At 41.1% G+C, this 16,868-nt stretch overlaps 1 protein-coding gene across 4 annotated transcripts in view; it reads right to left on the reverse strand.

Annotated features, from left to right (window-relative positions):
* The window catches only part of LOC103382001 (potassium voltage-gated channel subfamily C member 1-like), a 54,628-nt gene extending 38,285 nt beyond the window's left edge, over positions 1-16,343 (reverse strand). For 2 of the 4 annotated variants that reach the window (XM_008314640.3, XM_008314642.3), the window contains exons 1-2: positions 15,582-16,343; positions 8,131-8,800 (exon numbers count right to left, since the gene is read on the reverse strand). In XM_008314640.3, coding sequence (XP_008312862.1) covers positions 8,131-8,751 — 621 coding nt within the window. In that variant the 5' untranslated portion in view covers positions 8,752-8,800; positions 15,582-16,343. The remainder of the gene's footprint in view (positions 1-8,130; positions 8,801-15,581) is intronic. The other 2 variants (XM_017034346.2, XM_008314645.3) reach the window with 2 other exon arrangements.
* Between the last annotated feature and the right edge of the window lie 525 nt (positions 16,344-16,868).

Below are 16,868 nucleotides of genomic sequence, written 5' to 3' on the forward strand. Positions count from 1 at the left end.
TATATATATATACATATATATATGTATATATATGGTATATAGTCAATGCTAACATTCGACATAACTAAGATCAGTTTGAATCCCTTAATTAATAATGGCACTACCCAGTAGAACCATTTCAAATGGTGACTGGAAGACAGGCCCAGACCCTCACATTACATCACTCTGCCAGCATTGTCTGGCCACTCTGCACTCAAAGAGACAAGGCAAGATTGGAGCTCAAAGACTTGGGGATTCAAAAAAAGCCACGGTCACAGATTCAGGGGAATCACGGGAATCACGTTTGCGAGGCAACTGTGATCTGTTAATGGTCATTATCTGCAAAATGGCATAAATAAGGAGGATTAGCAAACAATTGGTCACTTGGAGTATTCCAGACAGTGTCCTCTGTCTTAACTTTTTGGGACACAGATGGCATGCACCAATGGCGTTTGATCCATTGGCTGCAGTTGCATTTGAACCCGTGATCCCCTCTGCAAAAAGATTCAGTCTTTAGCAAATGATAAGTGTCTCCCAAAGTACGACTTTTGTTTCTGAAGAACAATCCCCCCCTAAGTCTTCACGTTTTTATCAGGTCATTGTTGATGTGCATCTGCTGTCCCATGAGGAGATTAGCATTGGCGTCTGCGTTGGCATCAAGCTCCCACATGTGTTTGATGCTGAGTATAGAGCAGACAGTAAACAGCCGAACCTTTGTATCTTACTAGCTGCTAATGGCAGCATGCCAGTGTATGGTCCAAAGATTTGTTGTGAGGGGGCAGGGATCTATGAGGAGTGATTCGCGATTCTACAAAGCTATCTGGATTTCACATTGAAATGCTTTTGAATGGACTGGTTTAGATCAGTTTTTCACTTAGCTTTTTTTCACCTTGTGAGACAGCAGTCCAAATAAATACACAGTATGTCACAATAGAGTACAACACATGACACGGATACACTGCAGTAGAGCTTAGGGAGCTTGGGATATTAAAGTAGTACTATAAATATAAAGATCTCTAAGGAACCTATAAGGGATTCTATGGACCCAAAAATGCTTTACGTTATTTTACATACACATCTATGTATGTAGCAAATTTTAATCTCGCTTTTTTACACTTTCACACTTAATATTAACAGATGTATAAAAGAAGGAAGGGGAAAAAAAGGAAGCGGACTTGGGCCCGGAAGGTTTCAGGTTGGAATCTACAATCTGCCAAGTTATCACTGCACTACGCATGCGACCGTCCCCACACACTGCTCCACGAGCACTTGCGCTGCCCCCTGCTCACTTTGGTGATGGGTAAAATGCAAAAGGTCACATTTTGTTGCGTGCTGTGTCACAATAACAAAAAATTCAATTAGGTAAAAGAGTTCAAAGTAGTGATGCAACTAAGTTATATATATATATATATATATATGTATATATATATATATATATGTATATGTATGTATATATGTATATATATATATATACATATACATATATACATATATATATATATATACATACATATACATATATATATACATACATATACATATATATATATATATATACATACATATACATACATATATATATACATACATATACATACATATACATACATATATATATACATACATATACATACATATACATACATATACATACATATACATACATATATACATACATATACATACATATACATACATATATACATACATATACATATATATATGTATATATAATTTTGGGTGGCCAAAAATTCGGTGCATCTCATGTTTAAAGGTCTTTCAAAGAATTTTTTGTTGTTTTTTCCGAAAAACATTATAAGGCATTTTCCCGAATAACGCAAAGAAACTCATAGCGGGTCCATAGTGTAGCGGTTAGCATGTCTGCCTCGAGTCCTGAGTCTGATTCCTAAAGGGTTAGGGTTTCCCAAGTGTGGAATCAATAAAGTTTTTTAAATAATCATTGTGCGTTTCTTGGCATGTTCTACAGAAATTTCAACCAATAAAACTTTGTTCAAAGTTTGTTGAATAATAAAGAACAGGACCATGTTCTATGTTGATTAGTTGATCGTTAAAAGATGAATCACCATAAAACTATAAAAGACACATTATTTGAGGAAACGTTTAGTTTGCAATGATCTACACCAATCTCTACAGTTTACTTTTAAGTGACTTGGAGAACTAATAATGGCAATAACAACAAAACAGAAGACACACTGAATGAATCATAGCTGCCGGCTACATCCCAGAGAAATGAAGTTTATTTTTCACGTGACTGTGATTTGCTGTAAAAGAACAGTTTACTGTTTAAGCATTGTCCTTTAGGAAAGGACAATGCTTGTCACTGAGACATACCGTGTAGCACACTACTACACACAATGAAATGTGACCTCTGCTTTTAACCCTGCACCAAAGTGAACAGTGGGCAGCTTCAGCTCCCGGGGAGCAGGGGACATTGCCATGCTCAGAGCACCTCAGTTGTAGCTGGTGGACTCAAACCTGAAACCTTCCAGATCCAAGTCTGCTTCCTTAGCCATCAAGCCACCACTGCCCCCTCAGTATGTATCTCTCCAGTAGACAAAAAAGAGTCCTTGTCAATATTCAATAACAGTAAGATGTAACGGAGGCAGTATGGATGACTTCAAAAACAGATTAAAGAGAAGACAATCAATAAAATCACCAAAAAATAATCAATGCCCAGGAAGAGAGCAAGGGGAGGACTACTGAATGGCTCAAACAGTCACAGATAATCCAAGATTCGTCAACGAGAGTTCTCACCCTAATCATATAATATCTCCATCTCACAATCAATCCCTCTCTCTCTTTCGCTCTGAGTGCATGCGTAAGCGGGGTGAATAAGTGCGAGCGCGGTGAGCGATTTCTATCTTTTTTTGTTCGTCGCTCATTTTTGGACAAACTCCACTGGCTCAACACTACAGAGTGTTACAGGGTCTTGGATTAAAGAAAGCTGTGTTTTTTAATAGATTTTAAGACTGCGAACATTTTCCTTCCCTCCTGTGTAGGGTTGGGGCTGATCCGATCCAGTATCGGTATCGGCAGCCGATTCCCAACGCACTTAGCAGATCGGACCAATCCGATCCAACCTGCAAAGAATTCCGATCCACGAACCATGTCTGAGCTCCAGCCTTGTCTGATTCCTGCCGGCGGGTCTGTTATTCTAACAGAAATTCGGAGCGGTGTAACCGTCTCTTCATACAATACCACTAACTAGGGATGCACTGATCCACATTTTTTCCACTTCCGATCCGAATCCGATACCTGGACTTGGATATCAGCCGATACCGATACTTTTCTGATACTTTATTGCTTTATTAATATTATTATGATTATACGCATGTATTTCCCAAAAGGCACCTTAAAGTGCAAAGTAAACACCTTACAACATATGTGTCAAACTCAAGGCCCGGGGGCCAAATGTGACCCGCCAGGCTGTTTTGTGTGGCCCACGGGAGCTTAAAAAGCATTCACTAAACTCTATATATTCTATACATGATCGATACAGTCTTCCATTTACAACTGGCCCTTTAAGGGGAATTGTATTGCTGATGTGGCCCCCTGGTGGAAATGAGTTTGACACCCCTGCATTAGGGCTTCCGATTGTGGGGATAAATCTTGGGATGCAGGTCCTGAATGGGTACGAGATGCCAAACGGTAGTTCAGCAGATTATGACCTTTTTTTAGTTAGGAAAGATTAATAAGTAGAGCGTTAATAAAAAAGGGGGCCTCGTCTGTCCTTGTAACACGCGTCCAGTATGAGGGTGCGTTGCATTGTTTTTATTTAGCTGTCATTGCTGCTCTCCTCAGCCAACAGGAGTCTTTAATTGAATGCTTTTATTATTTTCTACATCACACATTGGAGAAACGTGGGTATTGCAGGGAAAAGAGCAAAAGTATAATGATAATATAAATAAATGATATCATTTGAAAAAGCTGAATGGGTCGAATCAGGCCCCCCGGGGCTTAGTTTGCCCATGCCTGATTTAGATAGATAGATAGATAGATAGAAAATTACAGAATCATCTTTACAATCTTTACATAAATGGCAATTTACGTGAATTAGAAGGTGATGGCAGAAGATAATGCGGACTCTGACGTTGTACAGTTTCTGAGCAGGATGATCCTGTCTGACTTTAACTATTACAGAGCAATTCAGGATCCAGGACAATTTAAACTGATATGGACTTATGGTGGTACGCTGTGCTCCATTCAGGAGAACGAACTCCTGCTCTCAGATTAGCTGGTCTGATTTATTTTAAAATGTTTTGTTTTTTTTTAATTACAATTTTTTATTATTTAAGTTTACTGATGTAAAGTGACAGTGATTCACACAGACTAAATAAAAGATGTGTTGGGGAAAAAAAAAAAACAATCAAAATCTCTTTCCTTTTTTCATTTCTAGTCTGATTCTCTCTATCGCTCTTTCTCAGTCCCTCTCGTTCCCTTCACCGTATGACCTTCAGAGACACTCATTACTCCCACTTGGCCCTTTATTCCCCAACTTATTCGCCATTTTCTTATTTCCCCACATTTGCCTATGATTTTCACTAACCTTTCCCATTTTCATTTTTTTCTATCTTCCTCCTGTGATCTCATTCAATCCTCCTCTCCTGTGTCTACTGCAGTGAAAAGCTAACGCAACAGACCAACACCAGCGTGTGCTGCTATTTTACGACGAAGGAGACACTTGCACGCCTGTCACCTCCAAACTGCTGATGCATTACATAACAGACATTTCTGCAAAAGTCACCCCAAAATACATTTTACCATTCCTCACTTTAGGTTTTTTTTTCTTTTCACTTTTTTTTTTACTTCTACCACATACTCAAATATAAGCAGCCCCACCACATCCATTTGCTACTTGAAGAAGATACATTTAGATTTAAATGAGACTAAAAAGATTGATAATGAAAAAAAAAAATCTTGGTAACATCCCAGTGAACTGCAGGGCATGTAGTTGTTGTAGCCGCTAAAATGAACCCAACAATGTACTCAAAAAAATGTTTAACTTGCATTACAAACACTACTGATAGTTATTTTACGGTGTTGAAACTATTATCATTACATAATACACATATCTATCATCTGTCTGTCTGTCTGTCTGTCGATCGATCGATCGATCGATCTATCTATCTATCTATCTATCTATCTATCTATCTATCTATCTATCTATCTATCTATCTGTCTATCGGTCTATCTGTCTGTCTGTCTGTCTGTCTCTTAGTTTGCCCATGCCTGATTTAGATAGATAGATAGATAGAAAATTACAGAATCATCTTTACAATCTTTACATAAATGGCAATTGAATTAGAAGGTGATGGCAGAAGATAATGCGGACTCTGACGTTGTACAGTTTCTGAGCAGGATGATCCTGTCTGACTTTAACTATTACAGAGCAATTCAGGATCCAGGACAATTTAAACTGATATGGACTTATGGTGGTACGCTGTGCTCCATTCAGGAGAACGAACTCCTGCTCTCAGATTAGCTGGTCTGATTTATTTTAAAATGTTTTGTTTTTTTTTAATTACAATTTTTTATTATTTAAGTTTACTGATGTAAAGTGACAGTGATTCACACAGACTAAATAAAAGATGTGTTGAAAAAAAAAAACCAATCAAAATCTCTTTCCTTTTTTCATTTCTAGTCTGATTCTCTCTATCGCTCTTTCTCAGTCCCTCTCGTTCCCTTCACCGTATGACCTTCAGAGACACTCATTACTCCCACTTGGCCCTTTATTCCCCAACTTATTCGCCATTTTCTTATTTCCCCACATTTGCCTATGATTTTCACTAACCTTTCCCATTTTCATTTTTTTCTATCTTCCTCCTGTGATCTCATTCAATCCTCCTCTCCTGTGTCTACTGCAGTGAAAAGCTAACGCAACAGACCAACACCAGCGTGTGCTGCTATTTTACGACGAAGGAGACACTTGCACGCCTGTCACCTCCAAACTGCTGATGCATTACATAACAGACATTTCTGCAAAAGTCACCCCAAAATACATTTTACCATTCCTCACTTTAGGTTTTTTTTTCTTTTCACTTTTTTTTTTACTTCTACCACATACTCAAATATAAGCAGCCCCACCACATCCATTTGCTACTTGAAGAAGATACATTTAGATTTAAATGAGACTAAAAAGATTGATAATGAAAAAAAAAAATCTTGGTAACATCCCAGTGAACTGCAGGGCATGTAGTTGTTGTAGCCGCTAAAATGAACCCAACAATGTACTCAAAAAAATGTTTAACTTGCATTACAAACACTACTGATAGTTATTTTACGGTGTTGAAACTATTATCATTACATAATACACATATCTATCATCTGTCTGTCTGTCTGTCTCTCTATCTATCGATCGATCGATCGATCTATCTACCTAACTATCTGTCTATCTGTCTGTCTCTCTATCTATCGATCGATCGATCGATAGACAGACAGACAGATAGATAGACAGACAGACAGAGAGATAGATAGATAGATGGATAGACAGCGAGATCGATAGAGAGACAGACAGACAGACAGAGAGATAGATAGATAAATAGATAGAAAGACAGATAGACAGATAGTTAGGTAGATAGATCGATCGATAGACAGACAGACAGATAGACAGACAGACAGAGAGATAGATAGACAGACAGACAGATAGATAGACAGAGAGATAGATAGACAGAGAGACAGCCAGATAGATAGATAGATAGATGGATAGATAGATAGATCGATAGATAGACAGACAGACAGACAGACAGAGAGATAGATAGATAGATGGATAGATAGATAGATCGATCGATCGATCTATCTATCTATCTACAAGGTGTGATGTAGTGCGCTAAATGCTGCTGCTTCTTCTCTCCAAGTTATTCAGAATTCAACATCAACTCAACAGCCACTTTTTTAATGACACTTTCTGCCTCTTGTGCAATATTTAGACTATTACAAAAAGAAATGAGTCGCTCTTTATTGCATTCTGCTAGCAGTCAGTGAAGGTGAAGAACGGAGGTGAGAAATCAATCTATTAGCCTGTAACAGTCTGGCGTTACAGTTTGAGTGACCCAATCAAGCAGACTATCTGTCCATCATAGCCTGAAGTATTGGTATGTGGACGAATACTTGGACCCACACTGGTTAAAGATTGAGGCCGTTAGTGTGCAAGGACTAACGCAGGTTTGTATTTCAATCCGTTTACTATCCTTGAGACACCCAAAAACATTGGCGGGTGCAAAGATCAGAGTGTTAATGTAAACATACCAACAACACAAATCAAAGCGGAGGTGAACATGCAGCTATAATTGAAAGGTACGAGAGCAAAAAGCAAGGCAGCTGTGATTGTTTCATGTGGGAGGGATGGAAAACACAGCCGGAGGTACTTGTTGCTCATAAACCTGTGTGATCAAACATCACTTTTAACAGTTCACACGAAAACGAGTAAGTTACAGCAAGATTGGAATGAGTCTCTCAACGGCAATGAAACCCTGGGGTAAAAAGCCTGGTGGCTGCATCAAACAAGGGGAAAGGGGAAAATAGGTCCACTGCGGAAAACGTTTAGTATCAAGGGCAAACGTGGAAACAAAAAAAAGCACATGTAACTTAGGGTTCAACTGCGACAGGAGTATTTTTTTAAGGGATATCTGTGGGTCAGTCAGCCTCAAACACAGTCGACCAACTGGTCTAGGCTTTTCCATATTCTATATGGTATGAAGAATGAATTATTCAATGTCACAGGTATGCATGTGACACACGCAGAACTGTTTCTATATATATATCGTAATGTTTTGCCTCTAAAACATAGCGGTGCGATGCAATTAATCAAGTGAAAATACTAAGCAAAGATAATTAGCCAACATTTAGTTACATTTTCAAACAGGAATGCATAGGATTTCTGCTTATGTTCATATTCCAATTCAAACATAATGGCAGAGACAACATGTATGCTTTGTGGACAAAAGAAATTTTTACATACATACATATACATATATATATACATACATACATATATATACATATATATGTGTGTGTATATATATATGTGTGTGTGTGTGTATATATATATATATACACACACACAATTGTTCTGATAATATATATATATATATATCCTTTTATCAGAACAAACACAACATATTGTTCACTCACCCGCGCGTATTTGGATGAATACGGGTCCTCAAAGAGCGCCCAAATCTTAGGCTGCCAGGTTTTCCACCAACCCGACTTCCTCGTGTCCTCTTGCATGCACAGTCTCTTCAAGTCCCCGTCCGCACCACCCAGCGCCGGGTCATCATCAGGTGCGTCCGGCTCCGGGGTCTCGAAGCTATCCAGCGCCTCCTCGGCGTCCCGGTGTTGCCGATAGTTCATCCAACAGCACGCCTCGACATCTGTCTCGTCAATACCCCAGAATGCGAGCTCCTCCTCGAACAGGGGTCCGCACACGTCGTTTGGGCAATGCAGCTTGCCGGTGCGGTAGTAGTTGAGAATGAAGGAGAACACAGACGGGTGGCGGTCGAAAAAGAATTCGTCCAATTTGGGGTCGTAGTCGAAGTTGCTAAATGCGTCCGGTTCGGTTAGCCATGACAGACGCGTACCGGGCAGCGTCTTAAGCGTGCTCCGGTAGGTCTCGTGCCGCACCCCGCCACAGTTTATCACAATTTTTTCGCTTTCCGACGGACAAGTCATGTCTGCGCTGTAACATGCTTTGTTGGACGACTTGTTCCCACCCTTGCGCCCTTTAAAAGAGGATACACACACCGAACTGAGCATAGAGGACCAGGGGGAGGGAGAGAGAAGACGAGAGACTGGAGGGAGGAGTCTGCGAGGAGAGATAAGGATAAAAAGAGATAATAAATTAGTAAAACAGAGAAAAAGAGTGTATGCTCAACATTACAAATAAAGAATGAAGTCACATTGGCCGCACTTGTGCAGAAGGGAGACATATATATATATATATATATTAGCTTTTAAAGGCGTGAAATGTAATGCGTTTTAAACAACAACCTCTTCGTCTTAAACTTCAGTCAGTAATGGCGCGTATTTTTTTTACGCGCCATAACTCCGCATCCTTGACACACAGCTCCACCGACGAAGATGAGCTGGTAGTAAACGTGCTTTTAAAAAAATATATATATATATATATCGCCCTGTTTGACATTGTCTAAGAGATGTTTCGACTTCCACAAGATCGATTTTTGCGAGGGAATCGGATGACGACGACCTTTTGCGCTTGCGAGAGCATGATGTGTTAATGAGATGGACATTCGGACTATTTTTAAAAGAGACGGGAGAGGTAATGCGGCAAAGCTTGTGCAATATTGTCGCTGAGCCAGTGTGGCAGAAGGGGCAAGAAGAGGAGCTGGTGTGTGTGTGTGTGTGTGTATATATATATATAGATAGATGGAGAAGATGAAGGAGACAAGAAGGCGAGGAAGAGGAGAACACCAAGTCGTGAATTCCCCTGCAGTAAATTGTAATTTGTTGCCCTCGGTCTCTTTTTCCTCTTCCTGCTTCCTGCGTGTTGCATCAACATCAAAACACCAGCCAATGCACATGTCATCTCTATGTTCTTAACCTTTCTTCACTATTCACTATTCATACTAAAAAAAAAAAAAAACACACACACACACAGGACTTCTCTCTCTTCCTTTCATGTCCTTCCTCCTTCCCCCTGCTAGTATCTCTCTCTCTCTCTCTCTCTCTCTCCCCCACTTTCTCTTCCTCCCTCTTTCTCAGATTCCTCATAAAGGAGTCACATTTCATTGAAGGGGGATCAAGTTTTTCTTGTCTTTCTCTTCCTACCCTTTCTCCTTCTTCCCTGAAGAGGAGGATGGGGCCTTTTTCTGATCCAGTACCCCTCATCTCTCTTTACTTGTTCTTTTTTTTTTCTCATTTTCTGCTCCTACTGCCCTTCATCTTTCTCTCCTTCATCACCTCACCTATTATCAGACTCTTTTCCCTCTTTCTTTTCCTTTGTCCCAGGGTCAAATTCTTTCACTGTGAGTCAGCTTTTTCCCTCTCCTCTCTCCATCTCCTTTTCCCTGCACCGTGGGCACTGCAGTATTTTTTTTCTTCTTCTTCTCTATGTTATATTATTTGTTTGCATGTCGATGAAGAAGTATGATAGTATAATGCACTTAACATGAAGTTAGAAGTTTTATTTTTGTTTTCTTCACTTTTTTTGTTAAGTTGAGGACCCCCGGATAAAGAAAAGCCACACTCAGGTAAGAATCATAAAGACCGAGGATACTGCATGGGTAAAAGAATAAAGACACAAACAGTACTAATCACAGTGGGGAAAAAAATGAATTGACACAACTTAAAAATATATTTAGAAAATATATGTGTATGTATATACATTCATATATGTTTGATAATGTACTGTTTAAGTGTTCCATGTCATCACTTTAAAAAAAATGTCACAGTGACTTCCAGATTTGAGTGAGATTGCAACTCTGCACATAAAAGTGCGTATAAAATATTGAGTTTATGAGAAACAATCATCCTCAAAAGCACCTTTATCCGCAAATGTAGATTTGGGAAGGAGGTGTAAACTGATCCAGATTCAGCTTTGTCCCGTTTTGCTTTTGCAGCAGGCACCTCTTCGGGGTTGATATTTCAGCACCACGGACAGCGGTACATTCATTTCCCCCTTCTCTGAAGTTTTCAAAAGCAGTTTGGCCTCAGAATTGTAACCCAAATATCCCCCGTTCTCTGAAGTTTTCCAAAGCAGCTTCGGTAAGACGTTTGTGTCTGACATGACTCTGTTTGGCCTCAGAATTGTAACCCAAATAGAGTTTATACATGAATCCCTTGTTCTTGATTGATTTTTTTTATAATTTCCAGAAACATTCCAGCGTTCAACTTTAAACTAAATGCTGTGCGTAAGCAAGTTGAGTGTGGGGCATCGGTGGCCGTTCAGGTTCAAATTGTGAGCAAAGTTCTAACTAAGGGAGTAAGTAAAGGTTGGCAAAAGGTTTTGACCAGTTGGCCACAGTTGTCAGGTCAGGTAGGTCAACTAAGGGAGTAAAGTAAAGGTTGGCAAAGCACAGCAAAAGTGTGTAAGGGTTAGATCGGGGCTTGGGCACTTTTTTTGACCAGCTGGCCACAGTTGTCAGGTCAGGTAGGTCATGGAGCATGTGGTGGACTAAGATAAATGACGTAAAAGTCATGCATAACGGCTAAAATGTTAATCGTTTTCTGTGCCATCTATTGGGGGAATTGCAGGGAAAAGGCAGAAGTATAACGATAGAAATAAATTATATAATTTGGAAAAGTTTGGCGGGCTGGATTAAAAGCTGAACAGGCCGCATTCGGGGGCCCCCCAGGCCTTAGTTTGCCCATCGCGGGGTTAGAGTCTATATAGATAGTATTCATTAAACAATGAAGCACAGAGGTCGAATGAAAGCAGAGAATGCAGTAACATCACGACAACTGTGGGCAAATCAGATCTTTAACCACTTTCACTTTTTAAACATTTTAGCATCCAACACCGCTATCACAACAACCATTCCTGTCCTCTGCAGAATTCCCTTTGGCCACCAGGACCATTGAATAGGGGTCGAGTATTCCGAGAGCAGGAGGAGAGATGGAAGGGGGGGCAGCGAGAGAGAGAGGTAAAGACCGGGGAGGAAAAAGAGAGAGAGAGATAAACAGAGACAGTCAGCGGGGAGACAACACATAAACACATGTTATATGACTGCGACATTAATCCAGAAAAAAAAAAAGAAAAGATAACATGGAAGGAGAGACAGGGGCGGACAGAAGAGAGAGAGAGAGAGAGAGAGAGCGAGGGAGTGCACTCGGCTCATGCACATAAGCTGCACTGACACTAATATATATTAGCAAAAACACTGCAGTAAGAAGGGGGAGGGACTATAGGAATATGGGATATATTGACTAAGATACCAGCAGTGGTAGCAGTGGGTGAGCAGGGGAAAAGGGGGAGAAAGCAGCAGAGAGAAGAGCAATCGAGGGATGGAAAAACAAGGGAGGATTTGGGAAGAGCTGACTGCAGAAACAGAAAAATGAGAATGAAAAAAAAAGAGAGATTCACAACAGGGGATGTAGCTATGAGGGGGGGAAAACAAGACAGGACAGAAAGAGCGAGTAACCGGGAGCGGGGGGGGGGTATGTGAGAAGTGCATTTAAATGGCTCTGAAGGTGGAAGTGTGCGTGTGGGGGAGGGGGCAAATTAAAAATTAAAGGCAGAAGAGGGGCGAAAAAAATGACCATAACTGAACACAATGATACAACAGAGCCTGGTTTCAAATAAACCGTAATGCAGGAGAGAGAGAGAGAGAGAGAGAGAGAGAGAGCAAATCACACACATGTCATTTTGGTCTGCTACCGTTCCCACCTGCTACCGCTTCATCAAAGGACGTAACCAACAACGCTTCAAACTGTACCACGCGTGCAGCGTGACTCCCCCTCCAAAATCCTCCCTTCCTACTCTTTTGTCTGTGTATTTTTTTTTCACATCTGCTTCCCTCTTTTATTCATTTTTCCCCTCTCCTCTCTCCCCTCTCCCTCTCCCTCTTCTCATCTCCAGCTTTTTTTCACCCCTATCTCTTTCCAGTGTCGAGGAGACACCAACAGGATAAAGCGATTCACTGCAGCACAGCACGAGGAGGACGAGGGTCGACCCCCCGTTCCCAGCCAGGTGTCACAGTACACCCATCAACACAAACTATTACTATCGCCGCTCATGAAGTGACCTTCAAAAGTCGAAGAAAAAAAAAGATGTCGCACAAGATGCGATCGCATATTGAGTCACAATAACGAAGAGAGCACGGTCGGGGAAAAATAGTAGCCCAGCAGTGTATGAACACTAAGAAGAAAGGCAGATTAAAAGCAAGAACGTATCATCTTCAGACCCAAAAGCCGTCCAATTACCAGCCTGTAAATTCATAAACAATCAGCGGCAGAACCCCTGCATGTACAGCACCACTGTACTTGGCAACATATACTGCAATAACAGCCTGGTTGGTCAGCTAGTTAGCTATTACCATAAGTAGGCGCTGCTAGGAATTCTGGGCCCCATGTGAATGTTACAATGGGCTCACATGTGAAGGTGAAAGTGAAAGATTTTGTCATCGTGACGTAGCACACCACCAAAATGTGACCTCTGCTTATAACCTCACCAAAGCAGGACCCCGTTTCCCCCATACAGCACCACTGACCCCAACAACCTTGTTCAAACTACCATTGGCTCTCGTTACTTCTTTGAGACGCGATCCTATACAGGCATCCTATAAAGTCGCCTTTCGACTTTATAAATAGATATTTTTCTTCATTTCGTTTTTTTTCCATTTCACTTTCAAAGCAAGTGTGTCTGTCAAGTAGACTCAGTATTAACACTAAACCGAATGACTCGGTTCGGTGTTTACTATAACCCTGACGGCTGTGGATAACGACAAACACTACCCAGAGACATCAGTAGACTCATTTTTTGATTAACCAGTGCAGTGATGTGACTCCCGGGACCAGACAAGAAGCACTGCCGGTGTCATTTGTCCATTTGTTTATCGAAGGATTAATATATTGTTGATTTAATCGTTGTATAAGTGAATAACAGAAACGGGAAAACGAAATCAATTCATTCTTTACCCCTAAGGCAAGCCCCCCCGCCCCCCCACCCCCACAGGCTGAGGATGGGATACATCCTGGACAGTTGGCCAGTCCCACATGGGCCACATAGATACAGTATGTACATAAATACATATATACACACACATATATGTATATATATATGTACATGTATATGGCTGATTCGCGTAACCTCCATCACACGCGCACGCAGACACACTCACGCATACTCAAACACACACACACATAGGCAAACTCCATGAAAGAAGAATGAGCAGATATATAGGCAATATAGGCAATATAGGCAATATATTTTTAGCATGTCAACAAATTGTGAGTCCAATCACAGCTGAGTTGTGGTAAGGGTATTTTTTTTTTCTTATCCTAAATCAGACAGTGCAGATCACATTACAAACTGAGTATGATTTTTTTTTTTTTTTTTTTTTTTTTGAAAATCGGGGGGGAGGGGGGGGGGGGGGCTCCTCACGTTGCCCTTTCGTCTTTTGCCTGATCTAAAGACATGTTGCACAGGTTATTCCTTAATGTGAAACTAGTCCAGGCGTGGGCCAACTTTTTGACTCGCAGGCCACAAATGGTCCTAAAATTTCACAGGGTGAAACTAAGATAAATTACATGTAAAAGTCATGCATAAAAGGCTAAAATGCTAAAAATGCTTTTAGCCTTCTCTACGCCATCTATAGGGAAAACGTGGGCAGGGCAGGGCAGGGAAAAGGTCAGAAATATAATCACAATACAATTCAACTATATCATTTGGACACGTCTGGTGGGCCGCATTCCAAAGCTGAACGGGCCACATGCAGCACCCAGGCCTCAGTTTGCCCACTAGCCTGAACTAGTCGTAACTCCAGATTTACCGACGGCTAATGAGGCTTGTTGTGAAACTCAAGTAAAGGTGCAAAGGTTTCACCGTCTAGACCAAACATATGGCCCACAGGCCCAAACCAGCCAGCTGGGGGGCGGGGGGGGGGTTTAAGACAGCCCACTTGATGAACGAAAGTGGAAAAGAAATGCACAAACACTTCATGTTCATATCATTATATATATGTTTTCCAATATACTTGTACTTATTTGCATGAGAACAAATGGGGGGAAAAAAGATGGAGTTATTGGTATTTCTGGGTAATTATGTTATGATCGGACATTGGTCAGGTTGTTTATGGCCCCCTGACCCAAAAAGAGTTTGACACCCCTGTGGTTGATGATCGGACTGGTCAGGTTGTTTATGGCCCCCTGAACCAAAAAGAGTTTGACACCCCTGTGGTTCCTTTATCAAACATCCATTTCGGGCCTTGGCCATACCTATCAATTCGCCAAAAAAAAAAAAAAAAGGACTACAAACCCCTTCCGCATCGATGCTATAAACATCATATTGTTAGCTATAGCATTAGATAGTATTCGTGAAATATCGGCTACTACAAACCTAATTTTGAGCATCCTCTATCTTCCGCTTCCTCTCTCTCTATCTTTCACTCCCTCTCTTTTTCAGGCGTGTGAATATACTCGCGAGCGAAACACACACACACAAAAAAAATCAATACACAAAAAAATATCGCAGACGTGATGCAAAGACACAGACGTGCACCTATCTGAGACATAACACTGCGTTGTACATGGAAACACCCCTTTTTTTGGCAAGGTTATGCAAAATGTGTCCTTTTTTTTATTATTATTATTATTTCTCCTCCCGTTATAACCAGAAAAATAAAAATAGTTCCATGTGAGTGAGTGAGTGACATATTTAAATCGTTTTCAAGCGCAGCCACAAGAAGGGAGCTGGATAAAGAGAGAGGTAAAAAAAACCCTTACGGTGTTTGAGACTTGTTGAATGCAAACTACCAGTAACAATCATCATTATTTCCCGTTTCATAACACGAGCTTGCCCTATCGTCATTTTCAATGAAGAGGAAAAAAAGCAGCAGACAAACAAACAGACAGACAGACAGGGGACGTACGCTGGGACAACAACACAAACAGACACGGTTTATACTCACTTGTTGGTTTGGGGGTTTTTTTGTTTGTTTTTTTTAGGGTTTTTTTTTTTTTGCTTTTAGGTGTGTTTCGCGTGCGTGCGGCACATCGAGCTTTTAGGGATCAATCGCGATTGTAGTTTTCTCTCTCTGCGGTGCTTCTGTCTCGCCACGATTATCCGGCGTCTCGCAGGCATCGGATGATCCTCTTTTACCACCTCCAGAACACGGCGAGATAGTAGTGCGCACGTCTGCTGCTGCTGCTGCTGGACCTCGTTTTTTGTTTTGTTTTGTTGTTTTTTTTTTGTTCGCAGCTTTAATATTGCCAGATTCACTTAGAGCGTTGGGGGAATCATGATGCTGCTGCTGCTGCTGCTGCTACCGCCGTGGATGACGATGATGGTGATGAATGGATAGATGGGTGAAATGAGGCCCTGAAAACTTGCGCCTCTCCTCTTTGTCTCTGTCTGTCTCAGAGCGCTTTCAGTGCCAACCTCTTCTGTTATTGGCAAGAAAATAAAATTGAGAAGTGGAAGCCGTTTTTAATTGCCTGGAAGGTTGCAGGCGACGGGTGTTGCTACCCATTCACTATCTCTTGTGTCTTTGCAGCCTGTAGAATGTCCGCCTCTCCCTCCTCTCTCTCTCTCTCTCTCTCTCTCTCTCTCTCTCTGTGTCTCTGTCTCTCTCTCCCCTCCTTTTCTCTCTGTATTCCGCGCAAGAGGCATCACCTTCTGCACCGTTTTTTTTTTCCTTAGACGGTACATGGGGGCGGATTAGAAAACAAGAGGGAGGAGGAAGGGGGGGGGGGCGGATGGCTGTACGGAGGGGTAGACCTGGATGAAAACACAGGCAAATTCATCATCATAAATACACATGCTGTTGAAATCACGTGATAGGAATCATTTTTAAAAAATAAAAAAAATAAGCATAAGCAGTAATGAATATTTTGGCATCGCCTTGTTATCCATCCTGGCTCTCTTCCCATTTTACATGCGGTCATTCAAACAGATGGTACAAGTACAAACACCATTTTGTGTCTACAGGTTCCAAGCAGCCTCCACTGTGGCTGCATAGGATGACATCAGCAGTCGTGTGGCAGCACACAGGTAGGGGGTGAGAAGGGGGGGAAGAGAAAAAAAATACGTAGAAAAATAGGGGGAGAAAAGACAGTCTGCTGTTGTATTTTTTTTTTTTTTTAAAAATGACATTGGCCTAAAATAGTTTTCTGAAAACGCCTTCTTCCTGGTATACTGTCTAACATACTTGAAGAATAGCAATACGTTTGTATTCTGGGGGAATCTATATACTATA

This window comes from Cynoglossus semilaevis, chromosome 8 (genome assembly GCF_000523025.1).
Source record: "Cynoglossus semilaevis isolate Cse_v1.0 chromosome 8, Cse_v1.0, whole genome shotgun sequence".
NCBI lineage: Eukaryota > Metazoa > Chordata > Actinopteri > Pleuronectiformes > Cynoglossidae > Cynoglossus > Cynoglossus semilaevis.